General features: G+C 39.5%; 1 protein-coding gene across 23 annotated transcripts in view; it reads left to right on the top strand.

The window, feature by feature from the left end:
• TTC3 (tetratricopeptide repeat domain 3) overlaps positions 1-19,498 on the top strand; it is a 129,820-nt gene that overhangs the window by 27,034 nt on the left and 83,288 nt on the right. For 21 of the 23 annotated variants that reach the window (XM_024352459.2, XM_063803671.1, XM_063803668.1 and 18 more), the window contains one exon: positions 8,471-8,525. In XM_024352459.2, coding sequence (XP_024208227.2) covers positions 8,471-8,525 — 55 coding nt within the window. Of the gene's footprint in view, positions 1-8,470; positions 8,526-9,156; positions 9,253-19,498 lie in introns of those variants that run through there. The other 2 variants (XM_063803664.1, XM_016938532.4) reach the window with 2 other exon arrangements.

Genomic DNA, 19,498 nt, shown 5'->3' on the forward strand with positions numbered 1-19,498 from the left:
AATGAACGCAATGTTGAGTGAAAAAGCAAGTTGCAGAATGATTTGTACACTGTGATGCCATTTATTAATGTTTAAAAACATGCAAAACAATATGCATATATACAGACTGTGTATTAACAATGTTTAAAAATGCATGGGCATGTTAAACACCCGGGGAGTGGCTGGGGAGAGAAGGAGGGAAAAGGGATTGGAGTTGGGAGGGGTGGTACACAGTGGGTGTCAACTGTAACAAACTACTACAAAAAGAGCTGAAGTATATGGCAACATATTTCTTGCTAAGGTGGTATGCCATTGGTACATGGGTGTTCATTTTGTTAATGTTGTTCTCTGTACTGTTATGTATACTTGAAATATTTGATAAAAAGTAAAACAAAATAATTAAAATACACATGATAAAAGGAACAGAAAAAGAACAGAAACAGTGACCACTAAACATCAAGGATAAAATAGTGAACAATGATCTTGAAAAGAGAAATATAAGTATTGTAAGGCCAGTTGCAGAAGCGTGAAATGTGCATGGGGAAGCCTGAGGTGAGGTATACATGGGGAAACAGATGCTTCCTTCAAACATGGTGGCAGTGGCAGTGATTATTTTAATGCCAAAATAGTCATACAGTTTGTAAATCCAACCACTTTTGGGTGAATATAAGTTAGGCCAAGAGCCTTTCAAAACCCCCCCGGGCCTGCGCATGTTGCGCTTGGAAAACGCAGGAGATGGGGTTGGAATGAGGCAGGGGTTGGGGAACTGCGCTGCCTCCTGCGCCCCAACTCCTGCCACAGCCTCTCCCCTTCAAATCTTCACATTGAGGATTGTGTTTATCCCAGGACACCTGGCTTAGAAGATGAGATGTCCGTTTTATTCTGCTCCTTCTCAAAGCGTACTTTTCAAATATGAGTTGGTAACTATAGGGCATTTGAGAGTGATCGTTGTAATTATAGTAATCAGAACTTTTCAGTTTAGTCAAGAATCTGGACAAAGGAATCAGTCATATCTGTACCTTCTGCAGTTCCAACAGCTTATGTAATGTACATGATTAGGCTTTGCCCACTTAGTGTTCAATTCATTCTTGTGGGACTCTTGGAAAATTCAGATTCTTCGGTGGGATGTGATGAACTGTGTAAGGGCAAATGTTAATTGGAGAAAGGGAATGCTTAGCTTGAATCGTTTTTGAATTGCTTTGGAAACTCATGTATTTTTAAACTTGGTGTTTACTTGAACTGTTGGTATTCATTTAAGTATTTACCCATCACATGATAACTGCCTTCCATCAGATCCCAACTGTGATTGGTAGCAGACAGATAGACTTTAACTAACTCCTCTCTTGTTGCTTTTTTTCCCCCCTAAATTTCTGGAAGACTAGAGATATAAAGCACTGTATGTTTCTGTGAGAATTTCACAAATTCTTGTGTGTGTGTGTGTTGGTTTGGTGAATTATTCCTCACTCTGCCCTCTGGTGTGGTCTCTTGATTTTTACTTAGAAGCCACTGAATTTGCTTTTGAAGAAAACATTTACTTTTTTCAGTCTTCTTTGGGGTATACCCCCTTTTTAAAAAAACAGTAACAAATGCACATGGTAAGCAACAGAGTAGGAAAAGGTACACTCGCCCAGCTCTGACCCATCCTCTGATTCACCTCTTCAGATCCTTGTGTATTCCCATAATATTTTATGCCTATACAAGCATTTATGTTGAACCAAATGAAATTGCCATTTTTGTAAGTCAGAATATAGGCAGTTTTATTTGGTTTAATGTAATGTATATGTCTTTTTCTTTAAATGAGTAGGAACATACTACATACACTATTGTACATCTTGCTTTTTTTTTATATTTAAGTCTTGGAGCTTGTTTTGGATCTGTATATAGAGACCTACCTTGTTCTTCATGGCTGCACAGTGTTTTACTGAATGGATTGCCTATGTAATCCATTAGTTTGTATTATATTAGTATATAGTTTATATATATATTAGTTTATATTAGTATATAGATTATTTTATTTACAATGTTAAATTATAGATATATTAGTATGTAGATTATTTCCATTTTAAAGATTATATATACCTATGCAATGATTATCTTTTTACTTATGTTTTACAGTCAGGTTCAAATATATCTGTAGGACACATTTCTGATAAATTTATTTTTACTCATTATGATATATGAATGAAAGAACATATCATTTTAATTACAGACACTTTTTATTTAAAATGTATGTTTATTCAGTCCATGGTTATTACTCACTGCATATTTGTCAGTGACTGACCATTATACCTGAATCTTGCTTTTGTTCCGTAGTTGGAAGATCTGGAAACTTGGGGAATAGTTGTTATTTCTTTATTGATCTGGTCATATCCTGAAAATAATTATAATTGAGGAAAAAAGGAATATCCCTTATATGGCTTGCAAAATTCTTGCATACTTTTTATGGTATGGTTTAAGAGAGTCAATAAATAGCATCTCCTTTCCCTTCCAAGTCCAGAATCAGTTAAAAGGTGGATGGAAAAGACAGGCAAATGGTGATCAAATATTGCCTTTATTACTGATGCAATTGGAGAACAGGCCTTAAGTCTGATAGTCAAGGGGCTGGTTACTATTAGGTTGGTGCAAAAGTAAATGTGGTTTTTAGAAATAATGGCAAAACCCCTAATTACTTTTGCAACAACCTAATAATTCACCCACAGTCAGACAGAACTGGGCTCTGGGGAACTTTAAGCCTGGAAAAAAAGGGAATCTGGTGTTTTAGATTCCAAAGAGTAAGGCTGGGTGCAGTGGCTCGTGCCTGTAATCCCAGCACTTTGAGAGGCTGAGGCGGATGGATCGCTTGAGGTCAGGAGTTTGAGACCATCCTGGTCAACACGGTGAAACCCTGTCTGTACTAAAAATACAAAAATTAGGTGGGCATGGTGGTGCATGCCTGTAATTCCAGCTACTCAGGAGGCTGAGGCAAGAGAATCGCTTGAACACAGAAGGCAGAGGTTTCAGTGAGCTGAGATTGCGCCACTGCACTCCAGCCTGGGCGATAGAGTGAGACCATGTCTAAAAAAATAAAAGGATTCCAAAGAGTGAGAAAAAGAAGAGGTGAAGTCACGTGTGATTAGTGTCCCTCCCTCACCATTAGATAAATTATTATTCATCATCTGGGGATGTTAGCCAAAGGTGGGGAGAGGAAAGAGTTCAGGAATAATTAGCAAATCCACATGGAAACTAGGGGAGAGGGAATAAGTGTTCTTTACAAACATCATCTTTTAGGGCAGAATGTAGCATATTTTATATGCAGTAATGGGGAGGGGCTGGAGAAATAAAAACACTTCCCCAAGTAAGAGCAATAAGTTGGAGCACCTGGACTAGAACTCTCTTTCTTACTCTGTTTAATACTCTCACCGTGTCACACAGTCTTCAAGAGTAAATAACCGTTTGCATCTGGAGTCTTGTCCCATTTTCATACATCTCTTGCACAGGGGATTGTTGCTACCAAAAGTCAAACCTGATTATTTAGACCCTGGGCTGCAGTGGTCTGGATAAGCAATAGCATCATGTAATTGACTATGCCCACTTTGCCTTAGTTGTAGGATGTGGTCATATGCCAGTAAATGTGAAATTTTATTAGTATTCATATTAATTGCATTCATATACTAATAATTGTGATATTTATAATATATGCTATTATAACAACGCTGTTTGTAGTGCTATATATTATAATAAGTAATGTTCAGCATTAATTCAACAAATATTGGGGTTCTGTTGATGGATAATGTCAGAAATGAGCAAAAACAGCCTCTGTGTTTCAGACAGTGGGCTGGCATTGTGAGGGCCTGTAGTGGGAAGGAATTTGTTGCATTTGTGGAACTGATAGTTGCTAGATGGCCTGAATACAGAGGAGAGGGTAGTATGTTCATAGGCTAAGCCAAGGAGGGCCTTGTAGTCTGTGTTAAGGCTTTTGGCCTTTAAGAGCAATAAGAAAGTAAAGGATTTTAAACTGAGGAGAGAGAGCATGATTAGTACTTAAAAAAAAAATTTGAGCATAGTGAAAATGGATCTGAAGGGGATGTAGTGTGTAGGTTAGGAGGCTGTTGCAGTAGCCCAGGCCGGAGATGATGGCTTCCAGCAGAATATTGACAGTGGGAATGGAAAAGTAGAAGGATTCAAGAGTTTAGAGGTGAAGCTGACAGAAGTTGCTCGTGGTTGGTGTTGGAACGTGAGAGTGAAGGTGGTTGGAACTGTTCTGACATTTCTGCCTTAAGCAGCATCATGGATTATGGGCCTACTCACTCACATTGGGATTGCTGGAAGAGGAATAAATTTGTAGGAGGTAGAACTGGACTTCACTCTCGGACAGTGAATCGAAGTGCCTTTGAAGGCCAGGCATGGTGACTCACGCCTGTAATCCCAGCACTTTGGGAGGCCGAGGTGGGAGGATCACCAGAGGTCAGGAGTTCGAGACCAGCCTGGCCAACATGGTGAAACCCTTTCTCTACTACAACTACAAAAATTAGCTGGGCGTGGTGGGAGGTGCCTCTAATCTCAGTTACTCGGGAGGCTGAGGCAGGAGAATTGCTTGAACGTGGGAGGCGGAGGTTGCAGTGAGCCAAAATAGCGCCATTGCGCTCCAGCCTCGGCGATGAGCAAAACTCCGTCTCAAAAAAAAAAAAAAAAAAAAAAAGAAGAAAGAAGTGCCTTTGAAGCATCCAAATTCCAATGTTGTGTAGGTAGTGAGTTATATGGGTCTGGAACTCAAAGGAGGGTTTGGATGGGAAACATGTTTGGAATAGCCAGCCTCCATGATTTGAAGTTGTAGATGTGGGTGAGACTGCTTACAGAGAAGTTTTTCTCAACCTGGACTGCACTTTGGAATCACTGAACTTTGACAAATACCACCCACCCCAGAGATTCTGATTCAATTAATCTAGAGTAAAGCTTGGGCATTGGGCTTCTAGGAGCTCCCCAGATGGTACTAATGTGCAGTCACAGTTGAGACCCACTGGCCTAGAGAGAACCTAGGCTGAGACTAGGAGAGGAATCAGGATTGAGCCTTGAACACATATGGCCAATTGGAGAAGGATGAGCCTGCCCAGGAGAGTATTAAAATGTGACCAGAGAGGTGGAACAAAGACTAAGTGTGGTGTCATAGAAGTAAGTAAAAAAGTGGTCAGCAGTGTCTGTTGGCTACTGAGAAGCCAGTTACAGTGGAACTTAGATTTGGCAACATGGACATCATTCACTAACCTTAGGGAGAGCTGTCAGTGGGAAGCGTCAAACATGCCAATTAGATGGGGTTGAGAAATGCAAGGAAATGGAGACAGCTAGCATAGGCAGCTTTTAAAGGTATTTGGGGAGAGAGACCCAGGGTGAGTCTCTTTAAATGATAAAGAAAACTTACCTTATTCAAGAGTTCCAGAAGAAGGTGGCACTAGGGTTGTATATTCAGTGGCTCAACAATGTCATCAGAGACTTAGATTTTTCCAGCCTCAGTGTGTGACTTGGTCCTCAGGCTGTCCCCTCAGAATGTAGGATGGCTGCTGTAATTCAGACATCTTTAGCAGAAGAAGGACAACTTTGTCTTATGTCCTTTAAAAAAAATCTTAATACACATGCTGAAAAGTATACAAGTGTTAAGTGCAGCTGGAATTTTCAGAAGTCAAACAACTGTAACCAGCATGCAGATCACAACCCCAGTACCCCAGAAGTTCCTCTTAGTCATGACCCTCCTCCTAGTCATGATCCATCTCCTCCCCCAGGATAACTACCATCCTGGCTTCCAGTGGTTAATTTTGCCTATTTTAGTGCAATGTAATGAAATAATATACTATGTGTTCTTTTATGTTTGGTTTTCAGCATCGTTTTTGAGATCCATATTGTTGCATGTAGTTGTAAAGTGTTCATCTATTGCATGAATATACCACATTTTATCCATTCTATTGTTGATGGGCATTTGGGTAGCTTCTCCTATTTGGCTTTTACAGGTAGTATTGTTGTGAACATATGTATTTATTTCTGTTGAGTGTATAATTAAGGAGTGGAATTGTTGGGACAGAGGGTATGCTTATATGCATTTAGCTTTCCTGTGTGATTGTATCATTTTGTACTCTTACAGCAGCATATGAGAATTTCAGTTCTGTGCCCTCAACACTTACTATTTTTCATCTTTTCTTTTCGACATTCTGGTGGGTGTGTAGTGGTATACCACTGTGATTATAATTTGTATTTTCATAAATTGATTAAGGATGTTTCAGATTTTCATAAGGTTATTGACCTTATGGATATTCTCTTTTGTGAAGACCTTATTGGATATTCTCTTTTGTGAAGTGCCTGTTTAAGTCTTTTGCTATTTTTTTCTCTTGAGTAGAATGCCCTATTCATTTTTAGGAGTTTTTCTTTTGTATTCTGAATATGAGTCATTGGTCAGATATATGTATTGCAAATATCTTCTCACATTCAGTGGCTTGCCTTTTCACTGTTGATGTTTTCACAAACAAGTTACTAATTTTAATGTAGTACAGTTTATGAGTTTTTTCCTCTGTGATAAGCTCTTTTTGTGTTCTGTTTATCATCTTTACCCATTCAAAGGTCACCAGATTTTCTATGTTTCATCTAAAGGTTTAATTGTTCAACTTTGATGTACAGATCTGCAGTCCATCTGGACCTGGTGTTTGTATTTAGTGTGAGGTAGTGTTCAAGATTCATATGGGCCAGGTGCGGTGGCTCACGCCTGTATTCCCAGCACTTTGGGAGGACAAGGCAGGAGAATTGCTTGAGCCCAGGAGTTTGAGACCATCCTGGGCAACATAGTGGGACCGTGTCTCTACAAAAAAATTCAAAAATTAGCCAGAAATTAGCTAGGCATGATGGCATGTGCCTATATTCCCAGCTACTCAGGAGGCTGAGGTGGGAGGAGCGCTTGAGCCTGTGATGTCAAGGCTGTAGTGAGAGGGACTGGCACTGCACTCCAGCCTGGGTGACAGAGTGAGACCTTGTTTCAAAAAAAAGAAAAAAGATCCATATGGATGTCCAATTGACCCAGCACCATTTATTATAAGAGTATATTTTCTCCATGTACCGCAGTATCACCTTTGTCATGAATCAGGTCATTATGTGTAAGAATCCATTTCTAGTTTCTCTGTTCTATTTTGTTGGTCAGGTTGTCTATCCTTATCTAGTTGGTTTTTTTTTTTTTTTGTACGTAACCTTTTAGTAGGTATTGATATCTGGTAGTATAAGTTATCTAGTTTTGTTCTTCCTTGTAATCTCTTTAAGAGTGATGAATTAGCATAAATATGAATGTGAAATGATGAACCAGCAAATATTAATCTACGTTGAAAAAAGAAGGTGGATAAGTCAGTGAGTTGGGTACCCTGAGGAGATAGGAACAGTTGAACAAGTTAAATGGGATAAGCAAGGTTATAGAGAGAGTTGGATACCTGAATTAGTGATTGAACAGTTTGAAGTTTGAACAGTTTTGAGTTTGAACACCCTAAGTTCCATGGGTGCAGTGATGGGTGGCTGAGTTGGGCTAGAGGTGGAAGTCATTGAAGATAAGGAAGCCAGGAAACTGATAGACTGTGGTATGGATCTGTTAGTACTTGGTAGGTTATGAAAGTACATTTAATAATGTAGTATCTAATTTAATATCTACCTCAGAACAGGTAGAACAGAATTATTTACATTTTACTGATGAGAAAAATGGGCCCAGAGATGTTAATAACTCCCTAATAGCCCCAAGAAAATTAGTGATTAAATTAGACCTAACCTGGGTCTTATGGTCTAGCTTCCATGCTCTATTCAGTGTAGCTTAACTGATGTTGTGTGAAAGACCTGGTAGTGATACATTTGGAAAGTCTTACTGACATGCAGAAATAGTACAGAAAAACATACAAATAGGAATGTTATTGGCTGGGCATGGTGGCTCACATCTGTAATCCCAGCACTTTGGGAGGCCAAGGCGGGTGGATCACAAGGTCAGGAGATCGAGACCATCGTGGCTAACATGGTGAAACCCTGTGCCTACTAAAAATTCAAAAAATTAGCCGGGTGTACTGGCATGTGCCTGTAATCCCAGCTACTTGGGAGGCTGAGGCAGGAGAATCACTTGAACCCGGGAGGCAGAGGTTGCAGTGAGCCAAGATCACGCCACTGCACTCCAGCCTGGGTGACAGAGCGAGACTCCGTCTCAAAAAAAACAAAAGAATGCTATGCATAGGTACGATGTCGAAATGTGCAAGAAATACTTCAGAAATATTAAAAGTAGTTATTCCTGGGTAGTTGTGATTGTGACTCTGGGTGACTTTTTCCCTTTGTTTTATTTTTCTGTATTTTCCAAATTTCCTATAATGGACATATATTATATGGAATTTTTTTAATTAAAATTATCTTTTGACTAGATAATATACATGGAAAATTCACAAAGTACACATATGCAATATACAATACTTTTACTATAAAAGAGTGAAAATTTTTAAATACTTGTTTTTCTTTTTAGAAATGCACTCGGTGATGGAAAGAGAGCCACTATTCTGAAGAACACTTGGCCAAAGGTAGGTTTCTTCTATATTTTATATTGAGCAAATAATGCCATACAACATTGTGAAAAATCTGTTTATAGGGTGTGTTTGTTCATAAAAATGCTATATGAAATTACGTAGAGCTCCAGAATGTGAAAGGGGAGTCATCAGATCCATGATCAGCGTGGGGACCCAGCCACAGCACTGACAGGCTGTGCGTGAGGACAGGTGGCCTGTGGGCATCTTGAGTCTTCAGGGTGCCTTAGTGATTGAGAGGTCATCTCTGCGTATTCTGGGTGGGTGTGCCTGAATGTGAAAAATGACTTAAAACTGGGGAGGAAGTATAGGAGGCTGTCTTTATAGGAGGCAGGAAAAGATTTCTTAACACACAGTGCACAAATCAGCAGTGAAGACAACCATCTTGATATATTTGGCTATATCAAACTTAAAAACTCGTGTATGTCAAAAGACACCATAGATGAAATAGTAGTTTGAGAGGAGATAATTTGCCACATATATAACTGGTAGGATTTATAGCTGGAATGTGCACATAATTCCTAAAGTAAATAAGAAACCCCATAGAAAATGGGCCAGTAAAACAAGTAAGCATTTCACAGAAGAGTAATCCTGAATGGCCAATAGAAATAAGAAACTATTTCTGTAGGGGTGGAGCCAAGATGGCTGAATAGGAACAGCTCCAGTCTACAGCTCCCAGCGTGAGTGACACAGAAGACAGGTGATTTCTGCATTTCCAACTGAGGTACTGGGTTCATCTCACTGGGGAGTGCTGGACAGTGGGTGCAGGACAGTGAGTGCAGCGCACCATGTGTGAGCTGAAGCAGGGTGAGGCATGGCCTCACCCGGGAAGCGCAAGGGGTCAGGGAATTCCCTTTCCTAGTCAAAGAAAGGGGTGACAGACGGCACCTGGAAAATTGGGTCACTTCCACCCTAATACTGCGCTTTTCCAATGGGCTTATCAAACGGCACACCAGGAGATTATATCCCGCACCTGGCTCAGAGGGTCCTACGCCCACGGAGCCTTGCTCATTGCTAGCACAGCAGTCTGAGATCAAACTGCACGGTGGCAGCGAGGCTGGAGGAGGGGCGCCTGCCATTGCTCAGGCTTGAGTAGGTAAACAAAGCAGCCCAGAAGCTCGAACTGGGTGGAGCCCACCACAGCTCAAGGAGGCCTGCCTGCCTCTGTAGGCTCCACCTCTGGGGGCAGGGCACAGAAACAAAAGACAGCAATAACCTCTGCAGACTTAAATGTCCCTGTCTGACAGCTTTGAAGAGAGTAGTGGTTCTCCCAGCACGCAGCTTGAGATCTGAGAACGGGCAGATTGCCTCCTCAAGTGGGTCCCTGACCCCCGAGTAGCCTAACTGGGAGGCACCCCCCAGTAGGGGCAGACTGACACCTCACACGGCCGGGTACTCCTCTGAGACAAAACTTCCAGAGGAATGATCAGGCAGCAGCATTTGCGATTCACCAATATCCACTGTTCTGCAGCCACCGCTGCTGATACCCAGGCAAACAGGGTCTTGAGTGGACCTCCAGTAAACTCCAACAGACCTGCAGCTGAGGGTCCTGACTGTTAGAAGGAAAACTAACAGAAAGGACATCCACACCAAAAACCCATCTCTACGTCACCATCATCAAAGACCAAAGGTAGATAAAACCACAAAGATGGGGAAAAAACAGAGCAGAAAAACCTGAAACTCTAAAAATCAGAGCGCCTCTCCTCCTCCAAAGGAACGCAGCTCCTCACCAGCAATGGAACAAAACTGGACGGAGAATGACTTTGACGAGTTGAGAGACGAAGGCTTCAGAAGATCAAACTACTCCGAGCTGAAGGAGGAAGTTCGAACCAATGGCAAAGAAGTTAGAAACTTTGAAAAAAAATTAGATGAATGGATAACTAGAATAACCAATGCAGAGAAGTCCTTAAAGGACCTGATGGAGCCGAAAACCACGGCATGAGAACTATGTGACGAATGCACAAGCCTCAGTAACCGATGCGATCAACTGGAAGAAAGGGTATCAGCGATGGAAGACGAAATGAATGAAATGAAGCATGAAGATAAGTTTAGAGAAAAAGAATAAAAAGAAACAAACAAAGCCTCCAAGAAATATGGGACTATGTGAAAAGAGCAAATCTACGTCTAATTGGTGTACCTGAAAGTGATGGGGAGAATGGAACCAAGTTGGAAATATCTGCAGGATATTATCCAGGAGAACTTCCCCAATCTAGCAAGGCAGGCCAACATTCAAATTCAGGAAATACAGAGAATGCCACAAAGATACTCCTTGAGAAGAGCAACTCCAAGACACATAATTGTCAGATTCACCAAAGTTGAAATGAAGGAAAAAATGATAAGGGCAGCCAGAGAGAAAGGTCGGGTTACCCACAAAGGGAAGCCCATCAGACTAACTGCTGATCTCTCGGCAGAAACTCTACAAGCCAGAAGAGAGTGGGGGCGAATATTCAACATTCTTAAAGAAAAGAATTTTCAACCCAGAATTTCATATCCGGCCAAACTAAGCTTCATAAGTGAAGGAGAAATAAAATACTTCACAGACAAGCAAATGCTGAGAGATTTTGTCACCACCAGGCCTGCCCTACAAGAGCTCCTGAAGGAAGCACTAAACATGGAAAGGAACAACCGATACCAGCCACTACAAAAACATGCCAAATTGTAAAGACCATCAAGGCTAGGAAGAAACTGCATCAACTAACGAGCAAAATAAACAGCTAACATCATAATGACAGGATCAAATTCACATATAACAATAGTAACCTTAAATGTAAATGGGCTAAATGCTCCAATTAAAAGGCACAGACTGGCAAATTGGATAAAGAGTCAAGACTGATCAGTGTGCTGTATTCAGGAAACCCATCTCACGTGCAGAGACATATAGGCTCAAAATAAAGGGATGGAGGAAGATCTACCAAGCAAATGGAAAACGAAAAAAGGCAGGGGTTGCAATCCTAGTCTCAGATAAAACAGACTTTAAACCAACAAAGATCAGAAGAGACAAGGCCATTACATAATGGTAAAGGGATCAATTCAACAAGAAGAACTAACGATCTTAAATATATATGCACCCAATACAGGAGCACCCAGATTCATAAAGCAAGTCCTTAGTGACCTACAAAGTGACTTAGACTCCCACAGAATAATAATGGGAGACTTTAACACCCCACTGTCAACATTAGACAGATCAACGAGACAGAAAGTTAACAAGGATATCCAGGAATTGAACTCAGCTCTGCACCAAGCGGACCTAATAGACATCTACAGAACTCTCCACCCCAACTCAACAGAATATACATTCTTTTCAGCACCACACCACACCTATTCCAAAATTGACCACATAGTTGGAAGTAAAGCACTCCTCAACAAATGTAAAAGAACAAATTATAACAAGCTGTCTCTCAGACCATAGTGCAATCAAACTAGAACTCAGGATTAAGAAACTCACTCAAAACCGCTCAACTACATGGAAACTGAACAACCTGCTCCCGAATGACTACTGGGTACTTAACGAAATGAAGGCAGAAATAAAGATGTTCTTTGAAACCAATGAGAACAAAGACACAACATACCAGAATCTCTGGGACACATTCAAAGCAGTGTGTAAAGGGAAATTTATAGCACTAAATGCCCACAAGAGAAAGCAGGAAAGATCTAAAATTGACACCCTAACATCACAAAAGAACTAGAGAAGCAAGAGCAAACACATGCAAAAGCTAGCAGAAGGCAAGAAATATCTAAGATCAGAGCAGAACTGAAGGAAATAGAGACACAAAAAACCCTTCAAAAAATCAGTGAATCCAGGAGCTGGTTTTTTGAAAAGATCAACAAAATTGATAGACTGCTAGCAAGACTAATAAGAAAAGAGAGAAGAAGCAAATAGACACAATAAAACATGACAAAGGGAGTATCACCACTGATCCCACAGAAATCCAAACTACCATCAGAGAATACTGTAAACACCTCTACGCAAATAAACTAGAAAATCTAGAAGAAATGGATAAATTCTTCGACACATACACTCTCCCAAGACTAAACCAGGAAGAAATTGAATCTCTGAATAGACCAATAACAGGCTCTGAAATTCAGCCAATAATTAATAGCTTACCAACCAAAAAAAGTCCGGGACCAGATGGATTCACAGCCGAATTCTACCATAGGTACTAGGAGGAGCTGGTACCATTCCTTCTGAAACTATTCCAATCAATAGAAAAAGAGGGAATCCTCCCTGATTTTATGAGGCCAGCATCATCCTGATACCAAAGCTTGGCAGAGACACAACAAAAAAAGAGAATTTTAGACCAATATCCTTGATGAACATTGATGGAAAAATCCTCAGTAAAATACTGGCAAACCAAATCTAGCAACACATCAAAAAGCTTATCCACCATGATCAAGTGGGCTTCATCCCTGGGATGCAAGGCTGGTTCAACATATGAAAATCAATAAATGTAATCCAGCATATAAACAGAACCAAAGACAAAAACCACATGATTATCTCAATAGATGCAGAAAAGTCCTTTGACAAAATTCAACAACGCTTCATGCTAAAAACTCTCAGTAAATTAGGTATTGATGGGATGTATTTCAAAATAATAAGAGCTAGCTATGACAAACCCACAGCCAATATCATACTGAATGGACAAAAACTGGAAGCATTCCCTTTGAAAACTGGCACAAGACAGGGATGCCCTCTCTCACCACTCCTATTCAACATAGTGTTGGAAGTTCTGGCCAGGGCAATCACGCAGGAGAAGGAAATAAAGGGCATTCAATTAGGAAAAGAGGAAGTCAAATTGTCCCTGTTTGCAGATAACATGATTGTATATCTAGAAAACCCCATCGTCTCAGCCCCAAATCTCCTTAAGCTGATAACCAACTTCAGCAAAGTCTCAGAGTACAAAATCAATGTGCAAAAATCACAAGCATTCTTATACACCAATAACAAACAGAGAGCCAAATCATGAGTGAACTCCCATTCACAATTGCTTCAAAGAGAATAAAATACCTAGGAATCCAACTTACAAGGATGTGAAGGACCTCTTCAAGGAGAACTACAAACCACTGCTCAATGAAATAAAAGAGGATACAAAGAAATGGAAGAACATTCCATGCTCATGGGTAGGAAGAATCAATATTGTGAAAATGGCCATATTGCCCAAGGGTAATTTATAGATTCAATGCCATCCCCATCAAGCTACCAATGACTTTCTTCACAGAATTGGAAAAAAACTACTTTAAAGTTCATATGGAACCAAAACAGAGCCCGCATTACCAAGTCAATCCTAAGCCAAAAGAATAAAGCTGGAGGCATCACGCTACCTGACTTCAAACTGTACTACAAGGCTACAGTAACTAAAACAGCATGTTACTGGTACCAAAACAAAGATATAGACCAATGGAACAGAACAGAGCCCTCAGAAATAGTGCCACATATCTACAACTATCTGATCTTTGACAAACCTGACAAAAACAAGCAATGGGGAAAGGATTCCCTATTTAATAAATGGTGCTGGGAAAACTGGCCAACCATATGTAGAAAGCTGAAACTGGATCCCTTCCTTGCACCTTATACAAAAATTAATTCAAGATGGATTAAAGACTTACATGTTAGACTTAAAACCATAAAAACCCTAGAAGAAAACCTAGGCAATACCATTCGGGACATAGGCATGGGCAAGGACTTCATGTCTAAAACACCAAAAGCAATGGCAACAAAAGCCAAAATTGACAAATGGGATCTAATTAAACTAAAGAGCTTCTGCACAGCAAAAGAAACTACCATCAGAGTGAACAGGCAACCTACAGAATGGGAGAAAATTTTTGCAACCTACTCATCTGACAAAGGGCTAATATCCAGAATCTACAATGAACTCAAACAAATTTACAAGAAAAAAACAAACAACCCCATCAAAAAGTGGGCGAAGGATATGAACAGACACTTCTCAAAAGAAGACATTTATGTAGCCAACAGACACATGAAAAAATGCTCATCATCACTGGCCATCAGAGAAATGCAAATCAAAACCACAGTGAGATACCATCTCACACCATTTAGAATGGCAATCATTAAAAAGTCAGGAAACAACAGGTGCTGGAGAGGATGTGGAGAAATAGGAACACTTTTACACTGTTGGTGGGACTGTAAACTAGTTCAACCATTGTGGAAGTCAGTGTGGCAATTCCTCAGGGATCTCGAACTAGAAATACCATTTGACCCAGCCATCCCATTACTGGGTATATACCCAAAGGATTATAAATCATGCTGCTATAAAGACACATGCACACGTATGTTTATTGCGGCACTGTTCACAATAGCAAAGACTTGGAACCAACCCACATGTCCAACAATGATAGACTGGATTAAGAAAATGTGGCACATATACACCATGGAATACTATGCAGCCATAAAAAAGGATGAGTTCATGTCCTTTGTAGGGACATGGATGAAGCTGGAAACCATCATTCTCAGCAAACTATCTCAAGGACAAAAAACCAAACACCGCATGTTCTCACTCATAGGTGGGAATTGAACAATGAGAACACATGGACACAGGAAGGGGAACATCACACACCGGGGCCTGTTGTGAGGTGGGAGGGGAGAGGGATAGCGTTAGGAGATGTACCTAATGCTAAATGACGAGTTAATGGGTGCAGCACAGCAACATGGCACATGTATACCTATGTAACCTGCACTTTGTGCACATGTACCCTAAAACTTAAAGTATAATAATAATAATAACAATAGTAATAATAGTAATAATAATAAAGAAACTATTTCTATTTCCTAGTAATTAAAATTGTAGGGATTTGGTACACAGATAAAAAAATGAAACCAATAGTGCAGAATAGAGGGCCTCCACACAGAACCCACTATGTGAGTAAATATTACAATGTCATATTGTCTGAGTCCTTCAGATTGGCAGAAATTAAAGAGGCTGATAGTCCGGTGTTGGTGGGTATGTGTAGTAACAGGAAGCCCCAGTAAACTGGTGGGAGTGTGATTGCTTACAACCAAGTCAGGGAGCACTATGATAGACTCCACAGTTACTTGATTCTGAGTGTGTGTGCTCTAGAAAATTTCTTGCAAATGTGCACATGGTTTGATATGCAAGGTTGGTCATTGCAGCATTGTTTTAATGGCACACAACTGCAAATACCTACATGTCTATTGATAAAGCAGCAGATAAATGTGGTATTTTCACTTGATCAAAGTTGTTACTCTGACCTGTGTGATCTGTCCCCGTCTTGAACACTTGTTGTTTCTCCAACCTCACTGCTCCTGCTCTGTCCCTGGTTCACTTTATCTTGGCCTCTTGGCATCTTCACTGTTCCTCAGACATTCCAGGCCCACTTCCACTTTGTACTTGCCCTTCCCTCTGCCTAGAATGCTTTTCCCCAGAGCGTTGGCCAGCCCCCTTATTTCTTTTCAGTCGATATTGTAAGGACTCTTCTCAGTGAAACATTCCTTGGCCTCATTACTAAAATGCCAAACACCTCACTTCCTACACATTTCTTATCTTCTTTCCCTGCTTTACTTTTTTCTTCTTAGGACTTACCATTATCTAATAAATTATATCTACTGTTTGAGTTATAGTGGCTATTGTGTGTCTTCCAGTATAATATGAGCTCCACAAGGAAAGATTTTTTTGGTGTTTGGTTCACTTCACTCTTGAATCCAGACTGTCTGACAAGCTGCCTGACACTTACTTAGCAGGCACTCATTAGTAAATAATTGTTGACTTAGTGATTGAATGAATCAAATAGTAGATTGCAGTTGAATTAGCTGGCTTATCAACATTTATGGATTTTAAAAAGTTAAATGAAAAAGTCAGTAAAACAGGCTGGAAAAATATCTATCGAGTTCATGATAGTGTTTGCTTCTGGGCAGTAAGAGAGGGAAAGGAGATTGGAGAGGGTACAAAGGAGATTTCAGCCATATCTGTATCATCAGAAATAGTTTTATTTATTTCATTTAAAAATCAGAAGCAAATATAACAAAATGTTAACAGTTAATTCTGGGTATCTGTGTATTAGTCTCTGTATTTTCCTAAATTATAAAAATCTCTATTTTTTTTTTTAAGTGAAGCTTTAGATGCCAGGCATGATGGCTCACACCTGTAATCCTAGCACTTCAGGAGGCTGAGGCGGGCAGATCACTTGAAGTCAGGAGTTCCGAGACCAGCCTGGCCAACATGTGAAACCCCGTCTCTACAAAAAAATACAAAAAAATTACTGGATGTTATGGTGCATTCCTGTCTAGCTACTCAGGAGTCTGAGGCAGGAGAATCACTTGAACCCAGGAGGTGGAGGTTACAGTGAGCTGAGATCACACCACTGCATTCCAGCCTGGGTGACAGAGTGAAACTCCATCTAAAAAATAAAAAAATAAAAATAAATAATTTTTTTTTTAAGTGGAGCTTTAAATAAGATATAGAAAGGCACATGTATTTCATACTTCATTCCTGGTTTTACGTAATTTAAAAAAAGCTAGTGCAAGTAGAATCAGAATTTTAAGGCCTGAGGGAATTTAGTCTAATTTGATACTTCCATTACTGCTCTGCGGATAGCCTTCATTAGATTAATTGTAGGAGTTTATTTTGTTTAATTTTTTTAAATGAACTTTATATTATAAATATCACATGATTAAAGAGAAAAATAGAATATAGCAAGGTATAAAGTAAAAGGGAAAAGTCAGCCTGGAGACCTTGTTTAAAAGACAGATTTCTTCGCTTTTCCCCCAAATTGTGATTCAGGTGGCCTAGGAATGTATCTAGGAGTGTGGAGATTGTGAAATTCCCTAGGTGGACTTCTGCATCCAGATTTTAGAATCATTTTTTAAATGCCTTATTTTACACATGAAGAAATTGAGTCCCAGAGAGGTAGAGTGATTTTTGCAAGGTGTCGTTGCAAATAAAAGACAAAACTGGATTTAGAATCCAGCACTGGATAGTGGTTCTGTTTGAGGTTGACCAGTTTGTTGGTATTTTCATTATGAGTCATTCTTTTGCTTGAAACAAAATCTTTGCTGATCCTTGAACCTGGCGTTTGACAGGTGCTATATCAATATTTGTAAAATGAATGAATGAATGATAGAATTCCAAATACTGAAACCCAAACCATGATACTGGTTTTCCAGAAATACTTCCTGCTATTTTAATATATTATCAATTAAGAAAAACAGTTATTAAAACTTTTTGAAGACCTGGCGCTCACTTCTGTAATCCCAGCACTTTGGGAGGGCAGGACAGGCAGATCCCTTGAGTTCAAGACCAGCCTGAGCAACATGGCAAAACCACATCTTTACAAAAAATTAGTTGGGCATGGTGGCATGTGCCTATAGTCCCAGCTACTTGGGAGGCTAAGGTGGGATAATCACCTGAGCCCAGGAAGTTGAGGCTGCAGCGAGCTATGATTGCGCCACTTCAAAAAAAAAAAAAGAAAAAAAAAAACTTTAACAATTATTTTGAGAACTTTGTGGAGAATACTTGTTTCTGGCTTAGTTTCTTAAACAAAATATTCACTTTTTTTTTAAATTGGAATGTTTGGTGATGTCCAAACATCCCCTCTCAGGGGATACTCTCTTTTGTTGCCTTGTATTGGTGATGTGTCGTATGATTGCAGAAATATTTGTATAGATAAAAACATATAACCACTAGTAAGTATTTTAAAAATTTGGTAACTACATAACTAGGTTATTTTTCTTTTTTTTTTAAAACGAGAAAAGAATGCTTATTGAAGGATAAACTTCAGGAGCAAAAGTAAATCATACAGGGTATATTTACTTTTATAAGATTGCCTTACTTTAGAATTAATTATGAGCCTGAGTCTATGGAGTCATACCTCTAAGATGTAAGTGTGTTAGTGGAATGTATTCTGTAGATTTCTATGTGAGGGTAGGACATTTTTTTCCTTCTTCTTAATGGGGAAGATTAGTACAGTGCTACCTATCTCTAGACTCACTTTCAGGATTTAGAAAGAATGAGTCATTTGTCCTGAAGAGTGAGAATTTTTATTAGCCTCAACAGATATGTTTGTGCAGGTCTGTGAGCACTGTGTTTTGATCTATATCATATAGGATACAAACTAATAACCTCAGAAATGTCCTCAAGAACATTTAAATTTTGAGGGGCGCATTAGGACTTTTGTTGTGAATGACAGAAACTGAACTCAGATTTGATTTAAGTAGAAAAGGGAATTAATTGGCTCATGTAACTGAAAAGTCTAGGGGTTAGCTTCAGGAATGGTTGGATCCAGATTTGTACACATCTTTCTTTCATTTTCTCAACTTTGCCTCCCTGTTTGTCAGCTTCATGTTTAGTCTTTTTTCTAGCTTCCCTCTCTGATTTTTACATGGATTCTCGTTATGTCTTCAAGCTCACCCATCTTTTCTTCTGCAGTGTTTTATCTGCCTTTATTTCCATCCAATGTACTTTTCGTCTTAAATGCTATAGTTTTCATCTCTAGAGGTTAAATTTGGGTCTTTCTTGCATATTTCATGTCTTTAACATATTCCATCTTTCCTTTAACCTCTTGAACACATAGGGGATAGTTATAATAAGTATTTCAATGTCCTTGTCTACTGATCTGTGTCATTTGTGGGTTGTTTTCAGTTGGTTTATTTTGCTGTTCATTATAGGTCATATTTTCCTGGTAATTGTAGATGGATGCCAGATATTGTGAATTTTACCTTGTTTGGTGCTGGATATTCTTGTTTTTCTTTAAATATTCTTGATCTTTGTTTTGGGATGCAGTAAAGTTACTTAGAAACAATTTTAATTCTTCAAGGTTTTAAGATTTTTTTTAGGCGGGACTGTAATGGCATTTAATCTAGGGCTAATTTTTTCCCCACTACTGAAGCAAAACTTTTCTGAGTACTCTACTTGAAGTAGAGAATTCACCCCATGAATTATGGTGTTTTTCACTCTTGTTGATAGGAACAGGAATTATTCCTGATTTGTTTCCGTTCTGGC

Source organism: Pan troglodytes, chromosome 22 (genome assembly GCF_028858775.2).
Source record: "Pan troglodytes isolate AG18354 chromosome 22, NHGRI_mPanTro3-v2.0_pri, whole genome shotgun sequence".
Taxonomy (NCBI): Eukaryota; Metazoa; Chordata; class Mammalia; order Primates; family Hominidae; genus Pan; species Pan troglodytes.